Source organism: Paramormyrops kingsleyae, chromosome 24 (assembly GCF_048594095.1).
Source record: "Paramormyrops kingsleyae isolate MSU_618 chromosome 24, PKINGS_0.4, whole genome shotgun sequence".
Classification (NCBI taxonomy): domain Eukaryota; kingdom Metazoa; phylum Chordata; class Actinopteri; order Osteoglossiformes; family Mormyridae; genus Paramormyrops; species Paramormyrops kingsleyae.
Window position 1 is genome coordinate 4,703,349 of NC_132820.1, and position 25,202 is coordinate 4,728,550.

General features: G+C 45.2%; 2 protein-coding genes across 15 annotated transcripts in view; both read right to left on the reverse strand.

The window, feature by feature from the left end:
- Positions 1-18: 18 nt before the first annotated feature.
- Positions 19-19,857, reverse strand: LOC111850415 (actin filament-associated protein 1-like 1). Of its 3 annotated transcripts, none has more exons than XM_072706594.1 (19): positions 19,671-19,857; positions 12,475-12,600; positions 11,514-11,597; positions 10,769-10,845; positions 10,460-10,571; positions 9,161-9,259; positions 8,377-8,588; positions 6,724-6,903; positions 6,514-6,606; positions 5,898-5,994; positions 5,001-5,147; positions 4,707-4,915; positions 4,108-4,253; positions 3,640-3,712; positions 2,692-2,797; positions 2,089-2,256; positions 1,716-1,906; positions 1,028-1,156; positions 19-881 (listed from the first exon to the last, which is right to left on the reverse strand). In XM_072706594.1, exons 2-19 carry the CDS (start codon positions 12,596-12,598, stop codon positions 855-857), a joined length of 2,274 nt encoding a protein of 757 aa, XP_072562695.1. In that variant the 5' UTR covers positions 12,599-12,600; positions 19,671-19,857; the 3' UTR covers positions 19-854. The 3 variants fall into 3 exon arrangements, with proteins under 3 accessions (XP_072562695.1, XP_072562694.1, XP_072562696.1); XM_072706593.1 differs by lacking the exon at positions 19,671-19,857 and adding an exon at positions 19,351-19,608; XM_072706595.1 differs by lacking the exon at positions 19,671-19,857 and adding an exon at positions 14,833-15,008.
- Positions 19,858-20,317: 460 nt separating this feature from the next.
- LOC111850239 (actin-binding LIM protein 3-like) overlaps positions 20,318-25,202 on the reverse strand; it is a 60,235-nt gene continuing 55,350 nt past the window's right edge. For all 12 annotated transcript variants that reach the window (XM_072706242.1, XM_072706239.1, XM_072706240.1 and 9 more), the window contains 5 exons: positions 24,206-24,235; positions 23,592-23,650; positions 22,959-23,019; positions 22,179-22,750; positions 20,318-21,987 (listed from right to left, as the gene is read on the reverse strand). In XM_072706242.1, the coding sequence (XP_072562343.1) occupies positions 22,671-22,750; positions 22,959-23,019; positions 23,592-23,650; positions 24,206-24,235 (230 nt within the window). In that variant the 3' untranslated portion in view covers positions 20,318-21,987; positions 22,179-22,670. The remainder of the gene's footprint in view (positions 21,988-22,178; positions 22,751-22,958; positions 23,020-23,591; positions 23,651-24,205; positions 24,236-25,202) is intronic.

The following is a 25,202-nucleotide window of genomic DNA, read 5'->3' on the forward strand; positions in this document are numbered from 1 at the left end:
AGAAACCAGCAAGGAAAATGTTTTGTGCAGAATTTATTCATAAAACCGTGGCGAGCCATTGGTTTTCAGGTTTACCGATACACAGATCTTTCTGCAAGTTTTCTTATCAAAAGCAAAAAATAAAATAAAAAATACAGTACAAAACATAAAAACAACATAAATTGTAAATAGAAACGTGTGTAAAAAAGTTAATTCTGAAATCGTATTTCTGTTTGCTGTTTTTTTTTGTCAGTTTACACTGAAGAAATACAACGTGAATTTAACAACATTAAATAAAGTGCAACATTTGTAAATTTCAAAGGTAGATATTTAGATCAGAACCATAAGTAATGTCATTTAGGAACCAGGACAATTTTTACTAAAAATGAACAGAACAAACTTTAGGAGAATTAAATCAAATCCCCTGCCATTTTAGATTGCTGAAGAGCTCGTTCTTTTTTGGTAAGCATACATTTTTACTTACTGCCTTTTGAAACTGCATGCTATCATTCACCAGAGCCCTCATATTTTCAAGTGTCTGCCCTATCGTACTCATGGAAGATTGGCACACTACTATGGTCAGTCATGTCGACACTCAGAAGGAAGCCTGTGATGAGCGTGTTCTGGAATCCGTGTCAGTGCTGCAACGCTCCCGACGCATCGTCTGAATCCCATCCGTACGGCAGATTTCACCCCCCCCCAAATGACAGACACCTTTGAAATCTGCACGTGACTGTCTGGTATACCGGAAGGTTTCATTTCTGCCCATGGGATTAAAAAGATTGGCTTTTAGGCTCAGTTTTATCATGAGAGGCAGGAGAAACAGTCCACACTCAGAACACTCGGAAAGTTCCGTGGGGAGAAACCTGGTCCACCTAGGTTCCTTTCTTCATCTCCCATTCCTGCAGAAAGAAAATTTGAAGGGTTCATAGACTAATCGAGACGTTAAAACTTATTTATAGTTGCAATGTGTTTGGACTCGCAACAAATTAAAAACACTGCCGTTCTGATGAAGTACTATCCACGTGCCGAACCCTTCAGCGTATACCTTGGCTTTTTGCAGGACGTTTCCGCGCGTGGATGCGTATACCGGGAAGGCACTCTTGCGGATTTCGGAGCCCATGCTGACTGGAAGGTCTGCATTACTGTTGGGGCTCTCACTCTTCTTTCTCTCAACCTTGGATCAGAAGATAAACTAAAATATAGATTTACTGCACCTGAAATATACTCCTTCTATCACGTGTATGTTAAATCCTGTGATGCAAAGGATTAGGGTCAGGGTCACATACTGTATACAGTGAATCTTTTATTTATTTAGTGGATAATTAAAACAGAATTTTTATTGTAAACATAACCAGTTTACTACCATAATACTAATTGTATGTATTATTTTTCGGTCTATAGCAAGGTTCCCCAATTCCAGTGCTGAAGGGCCAGAATCCAACACAGTTTGTAGATTGTCCTCATCAAACACAGCTTAACCAGCTAATTACTAAACTGTGTTGCAGACTGGCCTCCAGGACTGGAACTGGGGAACCCTGGTCTACAGTGTACTTGAAGGAATCTAAAAATGGGTAAACTATGGAAGTAGATATCTTCTGAAATCCATAGAGGATTACATCATGTCTCTAGATGGTAGATTTTTGAGCCACAAGGGGGTGTTTGTTGACAGTTTTGCTGCATTTGACAGGAAGGTCTTCAGCGGTTGAGCCTGGCCCTGATGTCGGGTGCCTGACCTGTGGTGTAGACGCCTTGCCGGTGGTCCTGCTCTCCACAGACGCCCCCAGCATGCCTCCTGCCAGAGACTTCTTCAGGTTCTCCTTCACCTCCGTCAGCTTTAACTCTAAGTCCACCCGCTGGCCCTCCTTCTCCCTACAGCACTCCTCAAGCTGGGCTAGACGCGCTTCCAGAAGCTTCTGCGGTCTTCCTGTTTTCATAAATCATCAGGTAACACTTAACTTGGGGCACAAATAATGTAGTAATACACCAGTACTTAATCATTACTTAATGTATTAACCAACCATGACATCTACATGCACATGTCTGTTGTGTTTGTCCTGTTGAATTCAAGTTAGCAAATGGGAATTCGATGTAGACAGACTCGCTCACCTGTGGGACTCTTCAGCTCCTCCCTGACCTCCCTTTTCTCCTTGCGCAGTGAGAGTAGGGTGTTACGGATATTCTCCTTCTCCTTCTCCAGCGCCTCCTCCTCACATCGGTATCTCCGGGCATCCTCCTCCGCTCGCGTCTTCCCGTACTTCCCACAGTGGTTCGTGTCTGACGGCACCGGCGGAAGGACTGTATGACTGGCCACTCACTTGTAGCCTGAGTAACTCAACCAGCTTACAGCAACCGTTACCCTTCGTTGTGAGTCAAACCTTAAAGACGCTGATGTGTAAACACAACACGTGGGAACCTAAACTGCATGCCATTTTATTAAAATGAGAAAGCAATTCCATCTTTTAAGGAGCTAAATTTTTTAGAAAGTATATCTTTGGCCTGTCGGTCAAAATCAGCCAAACACCTGTAATAAGATACTTCATTTGTTGTTTACACGAGGTGCAGGTATTTTTCACACATCCCTTCTTTACTGTCATATGTGAGACACAGACTCACACATGTAGGTGAATGTGACAGCAGTAGAAACAGCATTATGATGAGTCTGCTCAGTATGTGAAACTCCCAGCCCAACGCTTGCAATCAGGCCCTTACTCGAGCCGTGGCTTCTAGTGTCCTGGAGGCTGTTATTTGAGTGTCTGCTGGAATCAGCTGAGAGCAGCTTCCCATGGCCCACTGGCTTGCGGCCCTGTTCCTCAAGCTAAGAGGGGAAAAAGGGTGGGGTGATAGGTGAGGCCGGTTTTGGGACCCGTTTAGCTTAAGCTGTGACACATCGTTCATGGGAGTTTTAGATACACAAGCATGTTCTGAGTCCAGAAGGAAAAATGACTGGTTATCTCTCTGAACCAATCATAATCAAATTGGAGGAGGTGGGTCCAAGCAACTAAAGGGGGCAGGATCAACCAATTAGATACCACCTCCTCTAGTTGCTTGGACCCACCTCCTCCAATTTGATTGGTTATCTTTCTGCATTCAGAACGTAAAACTTCCACACGCTCACACATCACTCACATCATCTGCTGCATGGGACAGAGAGAAAGAGTGAAAATCTGACAGGTTTTCTCATCTCTGCAGATTCATCTAAATGGCAGGAAACCGAGACTAATTATATATATGTAATTAAATAAAAACATTTCTCAATCTAACTGTCAAACCCCACTAGGGTACCCAACACTCCTGAACATAGTTGTGCAAAACCCCAGAAATTCATCCACACTTTAACAGAGGATTTTAAAAATAATTATACGTAAATCGATTTTATGAACATTTTGAAATGATGGAACTTTAAGTAAGAAAGTTAGTTTAAAATGAGACAAATTGAGCACTGGGGAAGGCCTGTGTACGACGTGGATTTACTACAGATCTATGGTCTGGATTAAACATGTGGAAAGTTCTAGGCTTTACTTCTGTATAACTTATGGTGGGAAGTAATTTCAGGGTATTTAAGGCAACTGATACAGCTGACAGACATATCCCTAAATCACCCACTCCACCTGCTGGGAGGACAGGAGGTGATTGTGGCTGTGAGTAGGAAATGCGCACCTGTACTCCCTCATAAGACACCTCATCGTACATTTCCGATCCCACTGAGGTGGAGCTGGTGGAGGTCGCCCAGCTAATGCGTGGAAAACAACAGGGGAACAGTACCGGACTGATTTAGTACACTAGATTCACATATAGTGCATGCATGACCTGACTGATCTAGTACACGAGATTCACATATAGTGCATGCACGACCTGACTGATCTAGTACACTAGATTCACATATAGTGCATGCATGACTTGACTGATCTAGTTCACTAGATTCACATATAGTGCATGCACGACCTGACTGATCTAGTACACTAGATTCACATATAGTGCATGCATGAACTGACTGATCTAGTACACTAGATTCACATATAGTGCATGCATGACCTGACTGATCTAGTACACTACACTAACTATATTGAATCCAGCGCCCTCAACAATGACGACGGGAGTGTGTGGGGGGTGGGGTGGTACACTCACAGAAATGAGCGCCGGGCTGCGTCCCGCACACTGGAGACGGCCTCCAAATCCACGTACTCATAGCGCAGAGCATCTAGGTCGGCGCCGCAGCCGGTCTCGGCCATCAGCAGCCCGAGCCAACGGCCCATGTCCTCGCAGGAGCAGGCCTGCGGGTGCAGGGGGCACAGGGGTCGCAGTCACAGGCTGGCATGGCCACGTGAGGCTGATGCCCACTTGCTAGCTAGTTTCCTGGCTACTCGGCTACTCCGATACACTTTTGCTTCCTGGCTGCTCCTCATGTAAATATTTGAGAACCACCATTTTCCCTTGATTCCTAATGCAGCCTCCCCCCCCCCCCCCCCCAGTGAAATTACATTGTGGGCCGGGGGGTGGGGCGTGGGGGTACAGCCAAAGTACTAGGACCCCTCCAGCTCCAGCATTCATATTAAACCCTTAATAGCTGCCAACTGCAACTGTTTATACGATTTGTTTTTATTCCTATATTATAATTACAAAATCTCAGATATAAATTGATATTAGAGCAATTTTTTTTCCCTGCTGACCATGTGGTCCTGATGGGGCTGGTTGTCATGGTAACATACCTACTCGGGCTTTCATACCTCCAGCGTGATGACCTCTGACCCCCCTCTTAGGATCCGGAAGGCAAAGGGGTGCTTGGGGTCGAGTCCGGGGGCCACTTCGCAGCCACACAGATCCACCGTGACCGGGGGGCCCGGGTCTCCGCAGCCGGACCGGACCTGTAGCGAGCCGGCCCACAGAGAACACCGGCGCTCCTCCCAGCCGCGCTCCGTCAGCACACTCAGGAGACCTGGGGGCGGATGGAGGAGCCGGAGGAGCTACAGCCAGGAGGAAAGCAAAGGAGGCGCACAGGGGAAGGAGGCCGGCCTACTCACCACGCCTGGGATTCTTCTCATCCAGGAGGGGGGCTTGGGGCAGGGGGGCTTTCTTCCTGGGGAAGTTGATAATTCGGGTGATTTTACGCCCCGCCGCTCGACTCATCGTGCCCGTCAGCCCCGACAGAGCACCTCGCTTCGCTTTATCTGTGGGGGGGGGGGGGAAGGAGGGAGGTCCCACCGGTGAGAAATCAATGAAAGGAGCCACATCTGGGGCGGGGGTAGGGTGGGAGGGGCAGGGGACTGGGGTCACTGTGAGAGGAACGTGCCTCCCAGACTCAGGGCATTTTAACATACTGCTTCCAGAGTATAGCTGGGAATGTCTGACGGAAGGGATGCATCATCACTGTTATACTCATCTTTGTCCATATGGTGTAGGCGAATTAATCTGCCACAGGAGTATATACCATGCAGGGTGTGTGTGTGTGTTTGTGTATATATACATACATACGTACATGCAAATAAATAGACATATATAATATATACACACATTGTATGTACAGTACTATGTGTCCAACAATTAATTATGTGTATATATATATATAAAAAAAATCAGTATCAGGATTGTGCTGTTCTCAAACTAATTGTGATTACCCATACTAACGTGATACTTCATAACTAGATAAAATATTTGCATTATTGTTTGGAAGAATTTTTTTCCACTGATGTGAAATTGAGTCAGTGTTGGCCTGAGATACTGAAGTCTGCCGACGTCCCTCTTAACCTTGACCTGAACCGCTCCCAACCTGTTCCTCAGGGACCCCCAGACGGTCCATGGTTTTGTGAGCTGGGAGGGAGCAAAAACGTGGACCGTCATGTGGTCTCTGAGGACTGGGTTGGGAAGCACTGGTTTGAAGGGGGGGGTTCAGATGGACAGTAGAGATATGGACGGCGTACAGAGAGTAGATGAAGGTTGAGCGTTCTCACGGCTGTCCTTGGTGGGGTGGGGGGACGAGCCCCGGGAGTCGGGGGTGTGCTTGTCCGCGGACAGCTTCTGCGGGAGAGAGAGTCAGCAATAAGAACAAGCAGAAGCGAGATTTACGGCTCCGGGGGAGGTGAACATGGTCATGTTCAGCGCAGAGAAGACGAGCACAGACACACAGGATGTGCACAGCACACGCAGACTGGAAATCCCCCTTCATCTGAGACCAACAACCCTTCCTCACCAGAACCTATCCCAAGTATGAACTTGGGAATAAAACTAAATGCATGCATCTGATTTACATTTTAAAATTACTATCTGAAGTCAAAGATCAAAATGTGTGTTAACACTTAGATAGGAGGTCCCTATTTATAAGACAAGCGGTGGCTGGCAGAGGTAGGTACCTCATGTCCAAAGAGCAGAGGTCCAGACCAATATTTGGTTTCAATCAGCCAGTTGAGAACTGTGACAGACTTTTTATACTCAGCTGGTTGGCTGAAACAAAATCTTGGTCTGGACTTGTACTCTCTGGACCTGAATTACCCACCTCTGGCTACGTAGCGATGAAGCAGCCCTCGGTCACAAAGTCACCTGATCCAACTCCATCTTGCGAAGGATCATGGGAGATATGGATCCATCCATCCCATAATTTATGTTTCCTTGACTGCTCACCTCCCTGATCACCTGAGCAGACGTGGAGCACAGAGGAGAAACAGATTTAGCTGAACACGCTGTGTGTTCAGGTCAACGGAGCCCGGAGAGGCGGAAGCGGCGGTGAGGCGGTAGCGGCGGAGCTGTCACCGTGAGCCAGCCTTCAGCCTGCTCCTTGCTCTGCACGGCCAGCACCAGCGCCTCGCCGCCTGGCAGCGAGAACCGCAGCTCGTGCTTCTTACGCCGGCCGTCTTTGGGCACGTAGATGACGTTGCACAGGGTCAGCGGCAGGTCGATGCAGGGGGTGACATCCTTGGAGCTCTTGTAACCCTGCGATCGATGGGGACATGTTCTCATTTAATTCATCAAGCTTTCGGCCCAAATTGATTTACAAGCGAGGATCAGAGATCAGGGTCAGTAAGAGGTTAAGGGTCAAGCACAAGGGCCCGGATGTGACATCACTCAACTAGTCATGGAATTTTCAGTTGTTGATATAAGGCTCTATGTTTTTGTCTGTTTCGTCTGTTTTTGTCTGTTTGTTTCTGTCTATTTTTGTCTATTTGTGTATTTTACAGTCATTTTTATTCTATTCTTATTTATTCTCATCTTGCTAAACTGTTTCAATTTTTCTCTTTCCAATGCATATCGCATCATGAACCAGAAAGCGGCCGTTATAGCATCTCACTGCACAGTGGTACAGGGTGTGATTATGTATGTGATAAATAAAACTTGAAACCCGAACCCATGACCTTCTGATCACAGACATAAAGCCATAACCCAGAGAGCCAGACATCACCCACACATAGGAACATATCTATTTGTATACTGTGGCATGTCGTTTTTCTTTAATACAGACTGTCCCAGACTTACAGTCCAGGTTTTTTTTTTTTTTTTTTTTTTTTTTTTAAGTAAATGTATGTAAAAATAACATTTCTGCAGTGCCATGTTATCTAGTGCATGCCGTGTAATAGTTTGTTGTACTGTATGGCAAAGCAACCATTCCAGTCTCACACACATTTCCCAGTGTTTCTCGCACCTAAAAGTTAGTGGGATTATCCTATTCCGACATACGTCCAATTCAACATACAACTTGGCTGTCGACAAGAAACCCAGACGTAAGTTGGGAACCCAGACGTATATTGTACCCGAGTCTTGTCCTCGGCATGGCTACCTTAAATCTGACAAGTTATCCGGCTATGCGAGCAATCCTGCTTTCTGAAACAGTTCTAGCCAGGTTCATCGTTATCCATTGTTAGTGACATCAGTTGATATCGCATTATGTGGTATTTCGGTCATGCAAACACTTTAGCAACATGTCCACAGGTAGCAGTTGGACAATATTCTGTGTACGACTGACTTAAAGAAATACAAATAAGACATAAGTGCTAATAAACAGTATATAACTACAGCGTTCACTTCTGTTGATGAAGGGCGCAGCCATCTTGAATTCTGAGGTCAGGGTTGCAGAGGTTCCTCCGACTTTCCGATTTGCAATTCCGACTTATGGGGGGCATTCCATTTGAAACTTCTGACAAAGAACTCAGAAATTCTGACTGGGAACGCAGCATTGATTAAGAAAAGGTCTGATTGAATAAGGTAAGCCTGGGACAATGGCAAAATGATGATCACTGGACAATGTACCAATCAGAGGTTAGTGAGGCAGGTTAGCCATCACATGTGTCAGGTCACATGGTCCTAACAGGTCACATGGTCCTAACAGGTCACATGGTCCTAACAGGTCACATGGTCCTAACAGGTCACATGGTCCTAACAGGTCACATGGGGCCACTGTGCAGGCCTCACCAGGAGCCTGTCCTCCCGGATGAGGGTCAGCTGCTTGGTCCACTGGCCGAAGCGCCTCTTCCTCAGCAGGACGGCACAGACGCGATATGGCTTCACCGGGCCCGCTGCCTTTTCTCCCGAGGTCCACCGGTGACTCAGCTGCCGGACTTTGGCCTCGTCCTCGTCTTCGTCGTACGACTCATAAGAGCTGCTCAGGGCGTCCGAGTCGTCGTCTGCACAGACGGGAGCACATACTCCTGAACTTCAGTGCGCCAAGTAAAATGTAGAATTAGAATTAGAATTAAGTGATCAGTGGTCATTGTCAACATAGCACAGCACACAGTGCGCAACAACGAAATGTGACCTCTGCATTTGACCCATATGTGACTTTCGTGACATAGCAGGGGGCAGCTAATTCAGCGCCCGGGGAGCAGTGCTTGGGGACGGTACCTTGCTCAGGGTACCTCAGTGGTGACTTGCTGGTGGGGGATTCGAACCTGCAATCTTTCAATTACAAGTGCGCTACCCGAACCATCAAGCCACCACTGTTCCTGTTTAGTTTTTCCCAGTTTTTTTAAAGTGCAAAACAAAATGCATAAAAAAAGCAACAAATTAAGAAAAGTGAAAGAATTAATAAACCACAAAACATTTCTTGATGCTTTATGTTTTCTCAAAATTGTTTTTTCGGTGTGTTTCCCTAATTTTCTTGTGCATTTTTAAAATTGGTTGTGTTTTGCACTTCAGGGCCACCGTACTTGGTCATAGCCCCTAAGTGACCCACTCTTCCAATGCCAGTCCAGCTTACCAGAACCTTTGTGCAGGCAGTTTATTTGCGTGGGGGGGTAGTTTTCCTCAGCATCTTCATAGTAGCCGTCTTCTACGGAGTTGACAAGACTGGAGCTGCCTATGCAATCAGGGGATTAGAGACTAGGGGTCAGAGGTCAAGAACCCAAAAGCCTGTCCCTCAAATGAAAGGTGCACATGCGAAATATATGTGCATAACACCATGTAGATCCAGGCCTGGCTCTGCCGCTCCAGAGGCCCTAGTCATGTAACAATGCAGTCTACTCACGATTCAGTGTGACAGACCAGAGTTCCCCCATTCGATCCTCAGGGACCCACAGTCAGTCCACATTTTTGCTCCCTCCCAGCCCCCTGCCAGATGGTCCACATTTTTGCTCCCTCCCAGCCCCCTGCCAGACGGTCCACATTTTTGCTCCCTCCCAACCCCCTGCCAGACGGTCCACATTTTTGCTCCCTCCCAACCCCCTGCCAGACGGTCCACATTTTTGCTCCCTCCCAACCCCCTGCCAGACGGTCCACATTTTTGCTCCCTCCCAGCCCCCTGCCAGACGGTCCACATTTTTGCTCCCTCCCAACCCCCTGCCAGACGGTCCACATTTTTGCTCCCTCCCAACCCCTTGCCAGACGGTCCACATTTTTGCTCCCTCCCAGCTCCCAGGAACTGGGAGGGAGCAAAAATGTGGCCTGTCTGTGGGTCTCCGAGGACCGGATTGGGAAACACTGCGACAGACGATTCAGGGCTCACAATTTGACATACTCACAACATATTCAACAAAATAAGACTGAAGAAACCTAAGATGCCACAGGTCTTATTTATTCCTTCTCAGGCATTAACGTTTACAAAAACACTGTTTTCAAACCATTTCTTTTTTCTTGCAGCCTTTTCCTTATTCTACAGACTCCAGTGCAAACATGCAAAAATAGAATATCAAAGCAAAACTGAGATTATGCCAGTTGTGCCCTCTAGTGTTAACATTAATAAATGATTTAATGCCACGCTGCATTGTTACACACCCCCCACCCCACTGATCATTTCACGTTCTCCTATCCTGCTTATAGCCAGCCTTGTATATTATCACCAATCGATCCTGCTGCATCGCTGCTGTCCCCATCGCGGTTTCGATATATCGCGGTGTCGCCATACGAAATTACGTTGGGGATTTTGTAGGAGTTTTTGGGAGATTTGCGAGAGCCACAGACGACACAGAAAAGTTTAGTTACTCATAAACGCCATGTCTTGGATCCGGCCCCTACGTAACTGGCCAGTCTTAGGATAAGAGTTAAATGTGTCTGCACTCACTCCGGGGGGTAATGGTTTGGGGAGCACAGTCTGGACCAATCGGATCAGCTACCTCGTAGTATTCTTCTGGGGGGGCTGTGGTGGGCAGAGGGGGCGGTGAATCCTCTAGACTCTGCAGAATAAGGGAACACACACACGGAAGATCATGGCAGCCCTTATCTGATCTGGGAACAGTACACTGTGCTATCTGAGGCTCAGCCAGCTGGGAATGGCAGCAGTGTTAAGCAGACCTGAAATAAAGCAAAATATTCACAGGACCCAAACAGTCTTTCAGGTTGCTTTGTTTCTCAGTGACAGGGTGCCGCTTACTGATTTCGAGGGGACAGTGCTGTCCCTCTTCTGTTCCTCAGGCTTCTCTGTATTACTGAAATCCTTGAAATCACAGTCTGAAGGATCAGAGATAAGAAGTTAGTGAAGTCACACAACCGTGCTTTTACCTTGACAAAGTCTGCTTCTGCGCTGGATGTTGGTAAATATGAGGGATGTGGCTTCACCAACACGCTGCTGTAGCGACAAGTTGCCGTGACAACAGGTCGCCACAGGTTCCCACCTAGCGAATTATTTTTCAAACGAAATGCACACTCATCCTTACTCACGACCGCTGTCAACTGATGAACTTAAAATGTCTTAAAACGTAACAGGAGTGATCCGGGAGAGATAATCTCCAGACCTGTAAGGACTTCGGGGAACTTGAGAAAGCAGTTATTTGTGGATTCTCAATTTCCTCAATCTCCCGCAAAACCCCGTCAATCCGAGGTGTTTACAGACACCGTTAATAAAGACGCATCATCGTGTGACAGCTCCCACACCCTGCCCCCGAATGACAGAGCCTTTCATTTTCATATTCTCTTTCTCGTGGCTTATTGTCCTGCCAAGAGCTCAAGATATTGATTTCACATTGCCTGAAACTGTAATAAAAATCTACCCTAACTGTTTTCTAAAAACACAGCTCCTCGCAGGAATGGCCGGCATACTTGTTTTCTCACAAAACAACAACTGCAAAAAAGTAAACCGAGACCCAGTGTTTAGCCGCCAAAACCGACCACTTCCTTACCAAAATCTTCAAAGAGGGATTCCACGAATCTCGTGCCGTTCCCCTGGAACGCGGTGTTCATGTATATGCCATCAGCCCCGTTGACTGCAACAGATATCGAAAAGCACTGAATAAACCCAGAGATGTTACTTCTTCAGGCAACAGCAGACACCTCCCTCTCACACACATCAATCACGTCACAGTGGGTACAGCAGGTTGGACACTCCACCAAGCGCCACGGCAGACAGCCCGACCGCCATCTCGCATTCATGCAGACTGTTGTTTTTAACGCTTAATTGCTTTTTGGGCGCTTACACGTTTTAACTATTTATACAGCCGAAGCACTTCAGGTGAAGCTCCCTTCGGGGCACTACCGCAGACGCCCTCCAGGGGGCGACCTTCAGGTTCAAGCCTACAGTACATGCTACTGTATCATTTTTATTGACAGGGAGGCAATGACATGATTATGTTACCCGTCTACTGGAGAAGGGTCTGACAAGGAGGATCTCCACTGTGGGGACAGAAATCACATGACCTCCACATCAGGTCCAGACATCACGCCACTGAACTCATTAGACTGAACCCCTGGACAGGAAGGACCTGGTTTCCTTTACAATGTTGAAGACAGATATTTCTCTTAATATCCTAAGATACAGAGGTGAGAATTTCACATCAAAATAGCCAATTTAAAATAGACTATGAACGGGCAGTTCCCATAGATTTAAATGAGATTAACATCTGGTTCCGCTGTTGCACTGATCTCTCTGAAATAGCGAATATGTATCTTAATAGTTATACTAACGTCAGATCCAGTGTTATTGAGGTCGTGTGATTTTGAGCCTCCTAGTAGAGATAGAGGACCACCGCCTCCTGAGCTACTGTGGTTCTGTAGCTTCTCTGGAGACCGGAGAGGACCACATGATCCAGAGAGCGGCAGAATCCGCCACGGACGCTTGGAGGAGGTGCCGCCAAGTCCTCCCACCTGAAGGTGGCAGCCGTCTGAGCAGGTGGATGACGGCCGCCTTCTTCTCCGCCGTGGCCGGACTTAGGGTCTCCTGGTCCAGCAGCTTCAGCAAGACGTTCAGCTCCGTCACCAGGTGCTCCATCACTGTAAGCAACCAACGGTCAGAAGAAACCAAGAACACAGAAGCACATTCCTCTTGACAATCCTTTCTGTGGCCAGTCCTTAGCGAGAGTTAATGACACACAAAAGCTTGTTGTTGAGTTAGACTTGTTGCAAATATAAAGCCTTCAGCATACAATACAGTATAGCCAGGAGACAAATTCTCTTCCACATGAATAAGCGATTTACAGTGATGATATGAGGGCGATAAAGATTTACTGTCAGATTACATAATGGTTATTGTAACCCAGATTGAAGTCCTCAATCGGATAGACTGCTTTAAACCCAAAAAACTGGTTAAGGTTCCTCTGAAAACCTGAGATTCTCAGTTCTCCAGCTGTCCTTGCAAAGTTCTGACCACAATGTCATGGGGTCAGACCCTCCCATCTATGAATCAGTACTGCCCCCAGATACTGTGTCCATACCGTTGCACAGCCTCACATTTTCCTCATTCCTGACTCTCTTATTCCTCCCCTGCATGGAGATTCTCCTTTCATCATTCTGCATAAAATATGAATCTGCATTTTATATAGGGGTGACCAGATAATCCATGTCAGGGAGGAGACAGAAATTGTAAACTACCATTTCAATTAACAGGACCTGGATATCCCTTAAGCACTGAGTTCTTGCTGTGTGCTGATTGGTCAGTCTCCTATAATCATGCACATGTCACTAATATTAATGTGAAACAGCTGGATGCGTCTTTCAGTCAAGGAAACTAACCAATCAAAGCACAAGAAGAGCTGAACTATTTAACACAGGAGCCTTTGGGGTTTAAGGTAGTTTGTAAAACCTGAAGCAGCTCAAGGTGTCCAGGATGATGTGGATTACCTGGTCATCCTATATTATATGACTTGTTAATCTATTTCTGCACATCTAAAAAGTACAGTCTGCTCTGGATGTGATCAAACAAGAGCAAAGCTCCCCCAGTTAACCGGTTTCTGGCAATTCGGGGACGCCCTGCGAGATGGTGTCCCCCTCCACTGACGCCACAGCCACAGGACATCTGGAAATTTTGGAGCATTGGCTGGACAAACTTGCCTAAAGCATCCATGTGAACGGCTGACAGTGTAACGCCGTAAACAGGCGTGACTGGGCAAGGCCCGAATCGATTTTATATGCCGATCCCCAGCGAAAACTCCTCAGCAGTGCACAGACAATGGGCGAACTGTTTCGGCCAAATTCCTCATGAAAGAGGAGGAAGTGCTAAGGGAGCATCCATTCTGCACCGTCCGTTGAATCGAAATCTGCAGAGCGCACAAAGAATCCATTATGGGGTTTTTTGGTACAGCACCTCTGGAAAAGCGTCAGGATTCTATTTCTATACTTCTCTTGGAATCAGAAGCATGTTATCGGAGGGAGGCATGGAGAACAGCTGCCATGACTCATCGTTCCCTACGCATTAATAAGAGGAGATGACGGGCCTTCAGCAACCTATTATCAAGTGGCTGTTCCATGGTACGGTGCTCCTGTAACACACTGCCCTGAATCCAGATGTTCTTTTTCAGTGTTTCCATTACACTTCAACTCCAGAACCACAGTGTATGATAAGCAGACCCTGTACTCCCATCAGCATGTGAACAGGAACAATGGTTCCCCATCCTGAGACCGTCAACAAGGCACAGGTAAACCACGAAGCCCTCAATGCTCAACTGCAACAGTGAAAATCCACACAGATGTTAGGTTAATGACGTTTTCATAGTGCTAACTAAAATTCGTTTGGATCGATCTTTTGCTTCTTGTTCTCAATAGATCCGAAAGCTAAACTGTCATTTTGCATGAACACAAGCAAGCCTAATCGTTTAGCAGGCTGGACACAAAATCGTCACGCGTCCTGGGCCGTGAAAGCTGGAATCGATAGGTTTTTTAAACCTTGACAGGGAGATCATTTGGTCAATTAGGCGCACAAACACATCTGTCCTAGAAAATCCTCCAATGACAGACAAAAAGAGAGAAAATGGAATCTACCAACGGCAACAGCTGAGGGGGACGAAATGCCCACCATATTCCAGAGAAAATTGTGAGACAGTTTCAACGAGTGATTTTTACACCAGCTTTAGGTGCCTTGCTATGTATGGCTTCTAAATTTACACACAATGAGTAGCCTAATCATGTATGGCTTTCCATTCTTCAAAGAAACGCCTGCCCCCCCCCCAACAGAATATTTATATTTGTCCTTGAATGAATGAAAAGAGACAAAGAAAACAAACGACTCACAATACTGTTTTGAGTGTGTGGACGAAGGCTGGCGAGGAGGAGGAACGGAAAGTTAGCAGAAGGCTAATCTGATGAAAGCGTGCTGTAGGATGTCTCTGTTGTTGTACTGAACGGCTACTACCCATGGCTCGAGGTCTCTAGGGGACCCCGGCGGTCCATTGTCTGTGTGAGAATACTTTGGTGCTGAAAATGGAGTATCCAAGCCACCCCCCTTCCCAGTCGACATCCTACCAGCCCCCCCTTCAAGCCCCATGCCCACAACCCCTACATTCCCGCCCCCAACATGCTGGTCAGTTTATCTGACCCCAACACACTCAGCAAAACCAACCACAGCACTGTCCCTCCCCACTGCCCCTATAAAGCCAAGTCACAGTACTCCGAGCCAATGAGACGGGACGATCTTAACACGGGCCCCGGCTCAGCTGAACAACACGTCCAATCAAACACCCTTGCCTCGACCTGCTTGCCAGATCATCCACCAATGGCGCGAGACGCCATCCCGAATACAGCGAAACGCTGCAAAGCAACAGTCTCAGCGAAACACTGCCGTAGAAGCAGAAAACACAGATAGTCAGAAAAGGTGAGTGTATCTGTGTAGCCCAGGTGCATTCTGGGTAGAAGGATAGGTCCCGCAGCTGTTTCCTGTGCAGGCTGAAGGAAGCCTGTATCTCCCTGCACCTTCTGCTTCCTGTTCCTGCCTTCCAGAGCCTTGCATTGTGTTTCTTGTGCATTCTCCAAGACACACAAGCACCTATAACCAACTTAAGATGAATGGCGTTACATTAGACCCAACAACGGCATCCTTACACCCTCTCTCCTACCTTTCTGCCTCACGTTGTGCAGTTCCCTCTCATTTCAAGCAGAGACAAACGTGCCGACGCTGATCATATTGCCTGCATGAGAAGGTTCATTGGTATACATGAAACATTCTGCCTTTCAATAACATCACAAAGCAATGCACAAATTCTTAAAGCCTAAGCTCGCCCAAAATTCCAAAACCAGTGATTATTTTCTGGCATTTACCATGACAGAAACAGTGCTTTATAACATCTGGTGTCTACGTTCCGGTGAAAGCACGTTTGGCAGGAACTACTTACAGTGCTACCAGCTCGCCCTGGCTGATTACAGTTTGGGTCACGATGGGCCGGGAACCTATTCCAGGAAACATCTTGGACGGGATGCAAGCCCATCCCTAGGCTCACAAAATTCAGAGATGCAAATTTTTATCTGCAGGTGGAAACCCATGCAAACGCTGGAGGTGGGATTCAAACACACAACCCTTTATATACATAAAGCTTTGATCTGTGAAGCCCTGAAATAGAAGGTGGAAGATCCCAACACTGCAGGTGTCAACAGGAAGGGGAAAGAGACACAGGAGACACGCCAACTGCCCAAACAAGCCATCGGGAGGAATAGCTCAAAACCATGACTCAGACATGAACAATCGTCCCAACCTTCCTGTTCTGCTTTCATGGGAAAAAAAGTTGTCTCTGTCCATCCTGTAGTTTACATGGACAGTATTTTTATCTGGGCGTGTAGTTGGTGATGCATGCAAAATGGAACCTAATCAGGGAACATCACCGCGGAGGTGCTAAGCCGGGAAATGGAGAGGTCTTACGTCACGTAAGCCCACGTTCATGTTATTACTGGATGTTTTCATAGCACCGTAAAGACTTGAAAATTATTTCGAATAACACTAGACGCAAGTATGTAAACATCTGACTTCAATTGGCTCTTTCTCTAGAGACTAGGGACTGAAGAAAAACTCAGCAGGAATGAAGGAAGAATCCAGAAACGCGGGGAGAAATTAAGCTCGGAAGTTGAGCGAACAGGAGCCGAGGCTTGTCTGCAAGCAGCTGATCCCGGTGCTTGTTAGGAATCCTGCGCTTACGTCTATAATAAAGAGAAGGAACAGAGGAAGTAGGGTAACCTCACGTGGGATGGTAGGTGAAACGATCAAGCACCATACTGAGAAAACGTTCAGACGAAATCTCCCAGTTTTGTTCGGCGGCTATGATAAATGGCGTTTGCTAAGTGACCCCAAGATCAGTCCTTGGGCAGAGGTCTCGTAAGTGTCCGGTTATCGCTCACTTTTTCCAGCTCAAACTGACATTTCCAGAGAAGACAGAAGCTCCCCAGACAAGGATCCGCTTCAGCCCGGCCGTCGTCTCCCCGCTGCCAAAGCTTCATACATGACTTCACTTCACATCTATGCATGCTGTACATTTTTCTCTTTAAAACTCTTTGTAAATCCAGCAGCCAATCAGAGTAGCAGCTTTGTCCTTCTGTCCACAAATATCATAAAAGTATCAATGCATCTGAAGGTTCATTCACTCTGCAGCTCAAAGCAAGAAGTATAGAGAAGGAACTGTTTGCTTTCATTGCTGCTGTTAAATGGAACTTTAAATCAGGCCTTGTCTATCGATGATGAAAACAGCAATTAAATTAAGAAAACTTCACCCTGAATCGTAATAGGCAGTTACGTGTTGTTGTTCAGTGTTATCACACTATACTGGCTAAGGATTGGTAGAAAAGCTATTTTAATGACTCAAAGCATCCCGTCCTATTCATTTTGTTAATGCATTATTAAAAATCAGCATCGCAATCATCACCACGCATCATCGTACGCTTTCTACATAGTCACAAACCGGTTTGCAGCTGTGATGAAGAGCGATGAGATACAGCCGTCATCTCGGTTATGGTGCTATTAACGGCAGCTTAGCAAACGTAGACAACAGGCAAATGCACGAGATGGAAGGGGTGGGGGGAGGGGGAGGGCAGAGGCCCAGGATTTCTCCTGGGGTTTCGTAAACGGCAGAGGGGTGAACGACTGGAGTATCCAGGCCCACGTTCATGGAGAGGAAATCCAACGTCATGACCGAGCGGAGAGGCCAATCCTACATGACCACAGAGGTGTGACGACACAGAGGCTTGTGGACTAGAACAACTTAAATATCAATCATCAGAAGAGAGGCAAAGTGTTATTTATAGCCTTATTAAAGCATTAATTGATTGACAACAGTAATCATTTTATGAAGAATAAAATAATTTTCCTTCAACATAAAGCCTCTTAGAACTTTCCAGAAAGATGCATGAACAAATCTAAGTGCATTTGATGCGATTACTGTATTTAAAATCATATATCGGCATGCAATGCAGCTGCAGTAAAAGCACTAACAGATTTGCTTAGAGTGGAATGAATGGATTAGATGAGATCTGATATTTGAAATGAAGTTATTTTGCTTCCTTTTCTGCCTCTCGACACTTCAATATGTCCTTACTGCATAACTCCATCGTACAGCAAACAAACAAAGTAACAAAAACAAATTAAATGCTGGGCCGAAAATATTTTGGCTGAAATGTTAAAAATCACTTGAGGGAGCTCGTACTTTTTCCTGAAGGCGACCTTCTGGTTTCTTAAAGTGTAGGAGTCTGTTCCAGATGTAACTTGTCTTCCATTGTATCCCAGATAAACACCCAAGCGCAATAACAAAACACAGGGCTTGTTTTGAAACGCACACAAAGCCGTAAGAATGCCTGTCCTTTTGATGTACACATAACAGTAACTGTATGGATACAGCGGTCAATTTAAACATCGCATTCCTCATCAGGATAGGAATGGATGAAAGCAATCATTAAATTAGTATGAAAAGCTGTTACACAGTTTAACAACAGTGTCCTGATTATTTTAAATGTTCATACATTGTCAGAAAAAAGGGTACAGCCCTGGTATGGTTTTGTTCCCCAAGGTACATACATCATTAACAAACCAGCAGTGGTGCAAAAATATTCCTCAGAGTCCTTTTCTGTACATTTAAAGTTACATTTACCTGCAGCTAGGGTATAATTGGCAGACCCTTGAGGGTACAGCCCCACTGACAAGTAATTGTACCCTCAAAGGCACAAATTGGTACTTTTTTCTGACAGTGCAGGTGTAATGAAGCAGACGTGTTCTGGCTAGTTATGCTAGCATTCGAGTTTTTATAAACACGACACCGCAAAAATCCCAGAAATCAGAACCACAAAATTAAACGTCCATTCAATACAAACTCTAGGCTATATAGATGCATATATTGTCCGACTGACACACATTTCATGGAAGACACTGTTCCGAAGTAAATGAAGGCAGAGCCTATCTTGATGATTACTTTTTCATAGTCGAGAGCAACACGTACGTTATAATTTCAGTCGGCTGAGCATTAAAACCAGTTCAAGTCACCCGAATGATTCCAAACACCTGCAATATTACGGGAAGCACGATTCAATCCGTCAGAATATTATCAGGATGTAGAAAATGAAACATATTTTTATGTTCCATAAAGTTCACCAAATTAAAATGAGCTGTGCTCAACTTTTACGAACAATGTAACGATTCAGTCGTAAATCACTAGCTGTAGTCCGTCGCAGTTACGCATTTTTTGCTGTAAATAATTGCACAACATGCCAACAGCCGATTAACACGATTATTACCGCACAACAAACACGAATATGACAGACACTGTTGCATCGGACACTTACAGCTGCCAGCAGCCGCGTCCATGCAGGAAAAATCCCGAAGTTTCTATCGCAGGGAACCAGCAGCGGCTTCCAGGCAAGACATGCAACCCCGTGCGCAGTACAAGCGGCAGATGTTAATGGAGTCATTCAAAGTGTGGGCATCTTACTTCCTTCTCCCTTTATAAACTCACAGGGTCCTAATGCTAACTTTGTGGTCACCCGAAGACGAGCGCTTCTCCCGGGTAAAGAAAGCAACAACAACAACAACAACAATAATAATAATAAAATAATAATAAATAATAATAATAATAATAATAATAATAATAAACTGTGAGTCTAACCTGAGTTTTAATCGGCATTTCTGTTTATCAAAAACACGTTTTTCTTCTTGTTTATAACGAAAAGTAAAAGGAAGAGATTCACGCTCTATCGTCCCAGTAATCCGCCTCGGTGGGGCCGGTTTCTGATTCCTGACTGACCCAAAAGCTCCATAACTGCCGCCGGCGTTCTGCACTGACTCAGCTCTCGGTCCTTTGCGCCCCTTTTCCGCTGGGGGGCCAGTGAGGGCTCGCCTCAGATACACTGGTACCGCCAAGCACCAGGGTAAATGCCTACAAGATTTTATCAGACCGTACAATTCAAGGTCGTTCTGGACTGAGCTGACAAGATAAATGTGAACCCTTTTCTAAGGAAAGAATTCGTCGATATTATATATTTTGTGCACATATATACTCCAGCACTACTTTTTAATTAAAGTAATTCTCAGGCTGTGTACACTTACAGAATATCTTTAGTTATTAATTTTTTTTGCATTAAATTATACACTTGGTGTCTTTAGCTATTGTCTTTATAATGGTCATATCATATTGTTATTAACCGAGTCTCATTATCTTTCATTAAATCTTCCATATAATTTTAGTAGAGCAATTTAGCACAATACACACAATGACTTCATTTAGAAAAATATAAAATGATTACAAATACATAATTAGGCATGAAAAGCTTTTTTATTGGAAATAACACATAAGTGTGTGACTAATACTTCTGACATATTAAGTAGAGTCAGATTTCTGCATTCAGATACAAAAACGTAAATGGAAGAAAGTAACGATTGTGGAAGAGTACAAAAGGGCCAACTCTGACCCCTGTTTGCGTTTAAAAAGCTCTCTGTAACAATGCTAAGAACTAAATGAAAAAAGAAAAAAAATCAGTGAGTCAATTGTTTCCAGCCGATTATAGAGTAATTATTCAGGGCCTAAGCATGTCAACAAACACGTTTGCTATTAAGCAGTATAAAGTTTGCTGAATTACTTTAGTGTTAGCTAAGAATATAGCTAAAGATGTTCTTATACACAAAAGTTTAATTACCTCTGACATTATTCAACACCATAAAATCACCCGATAAAGGCATTCAGAAAAGCATTTCATATTTCTCATTTTTCTTGCCCGAAAATGTAATCATATATTTTCTCATTTCATGATGCAGGAAAAATTTAAATAAAATGCAAGATAAAAAGTGAACATGCAATAAGCAGAGTAAAAAAAAATGTAAATAAATCAATTTAGAAAAAAATTTAAATCTTAGGTGCATAATGTTTTATTAGAGTCATTAGGTGTGATGAGCCTTATTATTGCAATTCGTGGGCATGATGACAGAGTAATGGGTGAATAAAAATCCAGATTAATTTATAAGAAAGCTTAAATAAATAAGTATATATTAAATGAAGCTTCGTTTCCATTCTTTGTGTGCTAAAAAGCATGAAAAGATCAATAAAATCCAGTCATACGTTATACTGAGCACAGTGTTAAAAATATGCCAGATGAAATGATTATGTCCCCAATAGTTTCACACAGTTCAACATACATTCACTTAATTTAAGAATTAAAGGAATAATACTGAAAAATAACAAAATCTAAACAATGGTTGACACACTCACATTCACCAAGTGATGCTTCGAAAATAAATTTTCCATGATGCATTTTTCATCTTGATTGTTATACAAATCAAAACATTTTTACTGAGGGAAGTACATGTTTAAAGCACAAATTTATTATTCCAATGATAAAATATGTCTCTAGCACTCCTTGTATTAATTAAGACATTGTCTTTTTTTCCCACAAATGAGAAAATGTCTTGGTGATGTCGCTTATAAATGTACTTCGTTAGGAGGAATCATCAGCTCCAACATTTTGATATGGCTCATATAACATAAACATTCACCTTTTGCTGGTATGTCCTTCACTGTCCTAAAATAAGGCAAATCCAGTTTCTGCATAAAACTAGTGAAACGTCACTGCAGCGGTCGAAGAGTAGAAGACTGGATAGAAGATTGAGAAAAGGAGAAGCGGGTGGCAGTCGATCCGATGGAAGGGGACGGCACCTCCGTCTCGGGCCGCCTTCTCTCTCTTCGTGAGCGGCCGTCTGGTTTTCCTGTGCGGCCGCGTCGGGATGTTTTACGGACCTTGATACGGCGCCGTTCCCTCAGCCGGGACAAGCCGTGAGTCCAGGCCTGCTCCATTTCTCTGAGCTACTCTCCACCTGTGCTAAAAGAGTCTCGCCTGCTTCTTCAGCTCGTTCCGTTTCCACAGGGCCAGCTGCTCGAACTCCACCACCGTCATGCCAAACACTTGGTAAAATTCCTCAGGTGATAAATGACGCTGGTAGCCGGAAGTAATAAGAGCAGGGAATTGTGGTTTTAGGGATTTCTGTTCCGAAAAAAGTCTTCCGTATATTTCTCTAAGTTACTGTATATATATATAAGGAATATTGGGTTACATCGATTTTTCATTCATATCAGCTTATTTAGACAGTTAAAATGGTTTAATTACACAGGTCTTTTGGCACTTACCTCTAACCTTGCCCTGTCTACATCATTCGGCAGTCTGTTCTGCCCCCTAGCGGTCACTACCAGCGCTTTGTAAGGATAAATCTGTAGGAACATGATGTTAAGAAGGAAATGACACCACAGGCCTTTAAACAACGTGATAAAGCTTCGGTTAAAGTCACATTTATGTGGCTCAGCCAAACTCATCATATGAATATGATATGGCGTCATTTTATGTCTTTTATTTTAACCCAGGGAGTCGTCTTAGAGAACCCACTAAAAATCAGCCATCCAAACAAGGCATACTGGCCAAAAGATTCCCCTATACGTGCTCTCCTGCAGACACGGGCTTGATGCTGATTATCTCTGGGTAAGAGTCCAGGAAATGTCTCTTTACCTTGTGACCTTACAGTGGGACTCGCTTCCTAAGGGGCAGTATAGCTACTGACACTCAGCAACGACGCAACCCTCCTTAGGATTTCAATATGCTTTTCTCAGTCAGAACTAGCCCGCCTCTCACATTTCTGTGGGCCCTGGCTCTCTGATTGCACACTGCTGACTTCCTGTTCCATAAATATTGATACGTACCCTGTAATCTGTTGGAAGGGAAAAAAAAGAGAGAGAAACCCAGATGATTATAATACTCTTACAGAAGCTCACCACATGAATGAGCACATAGATATTTTAGCTGCACAGCACACTGCTCGGCCACAGCATGTTAATCTTTAATAGACCATAGATGCTAATCGCGTACGAATAGCCGTGCTAGAAACAGGCCGCTCACACTGCAAGCCGGCTGCCTACCTCGGAATCCCCAGCTCTCTGTGTCGCCACTGCTGTGCTCAAAGAAATCCGCACTGTGAGGCTGCGGGGAAAGGAAGAAGGCTGAAAAGACGGAGCTGGACGGCGCTAAATGGCCCAGAAGAACCGCTTTAATAACCCTGTGATTTCCTCTGAGATCTGTGAAGTTTCTTTCCATCCATCCATCCATCCATCTTCAAGTAAGACGGTACATTAAGCTAATATTTACTTTACATACATTTACTTGGTGCTTTTATCCGAAACGACTTACAGTAGAGGGAAGGGTAATAATTTATGTGCACTCCCTGGGATTTGAACCAACAACTACTGACAAAATAATATTTCATGAACCATTTGCTGTATTTTTTGAGCCCACTAGATGGTGCTCTTTGTTCACAAAAGGGCACAAAGCAAACCAAGAGCACCATCAATGGTTCATGAAGCGTGGTTTTGTCCATCAGTACCCACAACCCTTGTGTTGTTAGTGCATTGCCCTACTTATTGAGCTACAATATGTAGCAATTTGCTCCAGAAAAAAAAAAACATTATTATGTTCATTAATCATAATGAGACTGTAGAATTTGGCACTCAGGATAACCATGCCCACCACTCCCTCCCCCGGCCCACCAGCCTCACCCTGTGCAGCCCGTTCCGGCCATATCCTGGTAACGATGCCGACTTTGAGACATAGGAGCCTGCAGGAGAAGAAAGGCAGGCGTGTCATAGTTTGCTAAACGCCAAGCAGACAGTGGGCAGTCACAGGTACGGTGGACGACCCTGTTTGACTGGCGATGGCTGAGGCGACACCAGTAGATGCCAATTTGGAGAATGGGGGTAAACTCGACACCATTGTGGGGGAGGTGGATGTTTATACGTACGCTTACAGTCCAGCTGGGGAATGATGTGAAAATACCCCGGGATAATAAAAGCTATTCTACTGGCGCTTAATGTTTCACTACACAGCATGCATTCAATTTCCAATTCTCCCCTTTAAATAAAAGCCCTGTGTATGATTGGATAAAGGCCTTATTCCCAAATATTGGCCACCGCTTACTTGCTACCCTGAAAACAATGGCCCATCTCACTGGCCCTCTGTGCTGGGAGTCTAATGCTAGGCTGCACACAGACCACATGATCGCACAGACAAAGACACCGATTTCATGTGCACGGCTCTGGTTTGCTGATGTCCAGGCCTGCTCTGGGTCGCTCCTCCCCCAATGTGACCTTTGACCCCGGGATGACTCACTTACCGCTGTCCATGCTGTAGCGTGAGCGCGGAGCTGAGGGGAAGGAGGTAGAAAAGGCACCGTTAGATCCATGCAAGCAGCCCCAAACACACACACACACACACACACACAGTCGTGTAATCATATCTTTTTGGGGACTGTTCATTCATTTCTATGGGAAAAATGCTAATGCTAACTATGACCACCTTAACCCCTACCCAGCACTAACCATAACCATAAATAAGCAAACAAAATACAGGTCTTTTGGCATTTTTAGTTTTTGGATTGCAGTCACAGATTTTATGAAATTGAATCCCCCCTTGTGGGGATGGACGAAATGGCCCCCGCAGCATCAAAATAACAGGTATTTATCACATTGTAGGGAAATTTGATCCCCACAATGTAATATATACGTAACCGACACACTCAGACACACACGGAACCACAGACATCCATTTACATCCAGTATAGTAACGATATTCAGAGGGAAACAGCTTCTTCTTTTGAGTTTCTTAAAGAAGCCGCACGATCTCAGCAGGCCTGGTTCGGAGAACCCTCCTGCGGGAATGCAATAAAGGTCATCCAAGATAGAACAGCTGCTGTCAGGGGATTTACGCAAAATAGCCCACGTCGCACACCCCCCCCCCCCCCCCCCGGCGTCCCAGATGCAGTGCTGCGCTTACACTAACCACTGGCTGGGCTACATTTTCACTGGGGTAATTACAGTGTGCAGTTCCCGTTACTCAGGAGTCTGAAACAGTTGACGTCAGTCTGAAGTCACGGGGTCTTTTGCTAACCTGTTACTACGAGAGATGAAGGCTGCGTACAGTCCTAGCGGCCGCACTACCCCAGGCTGCCATGGGGAGGCGCTATCCCTGACCTGATCTGAGGAGCCCACTGTAACCCTTTGGCCTGGATTATCATCAAGATCGAAAATGACCAATCAGACAGCTCAGTGCAGCACGTGTGAATGTAGGGCGCACTATGCTAGCAATAGAAACACTCGTGAGGCTCTGGGGTG

What these genes read in the sequence shown, in the direction of transcription:
- LOC111850415 (XM_072706593.1), bottom strand. Translation starts at nt 19,372, where the DNA reads ATGGACGCGGCTGCTGGCAGCT. An exon ending in GCACTGTCCCCTCGAAATCA is followed by an intron (nt 10,572 to 10,768) that starts GTAAGCGGCACC and finishes CTTATTCTGCAG; the next exon opens with AGTCTAGAGGATTCACCGCC. An exon ending in CAGAGGTCATCACGCTGGAG is followed by an intron (nt 4,254 to 4,706) that starts GTATGAAAGCCC and finishes CTGCACCCGCAG; the next exon opens with GCCTGCTCCTGCGAGGACAT.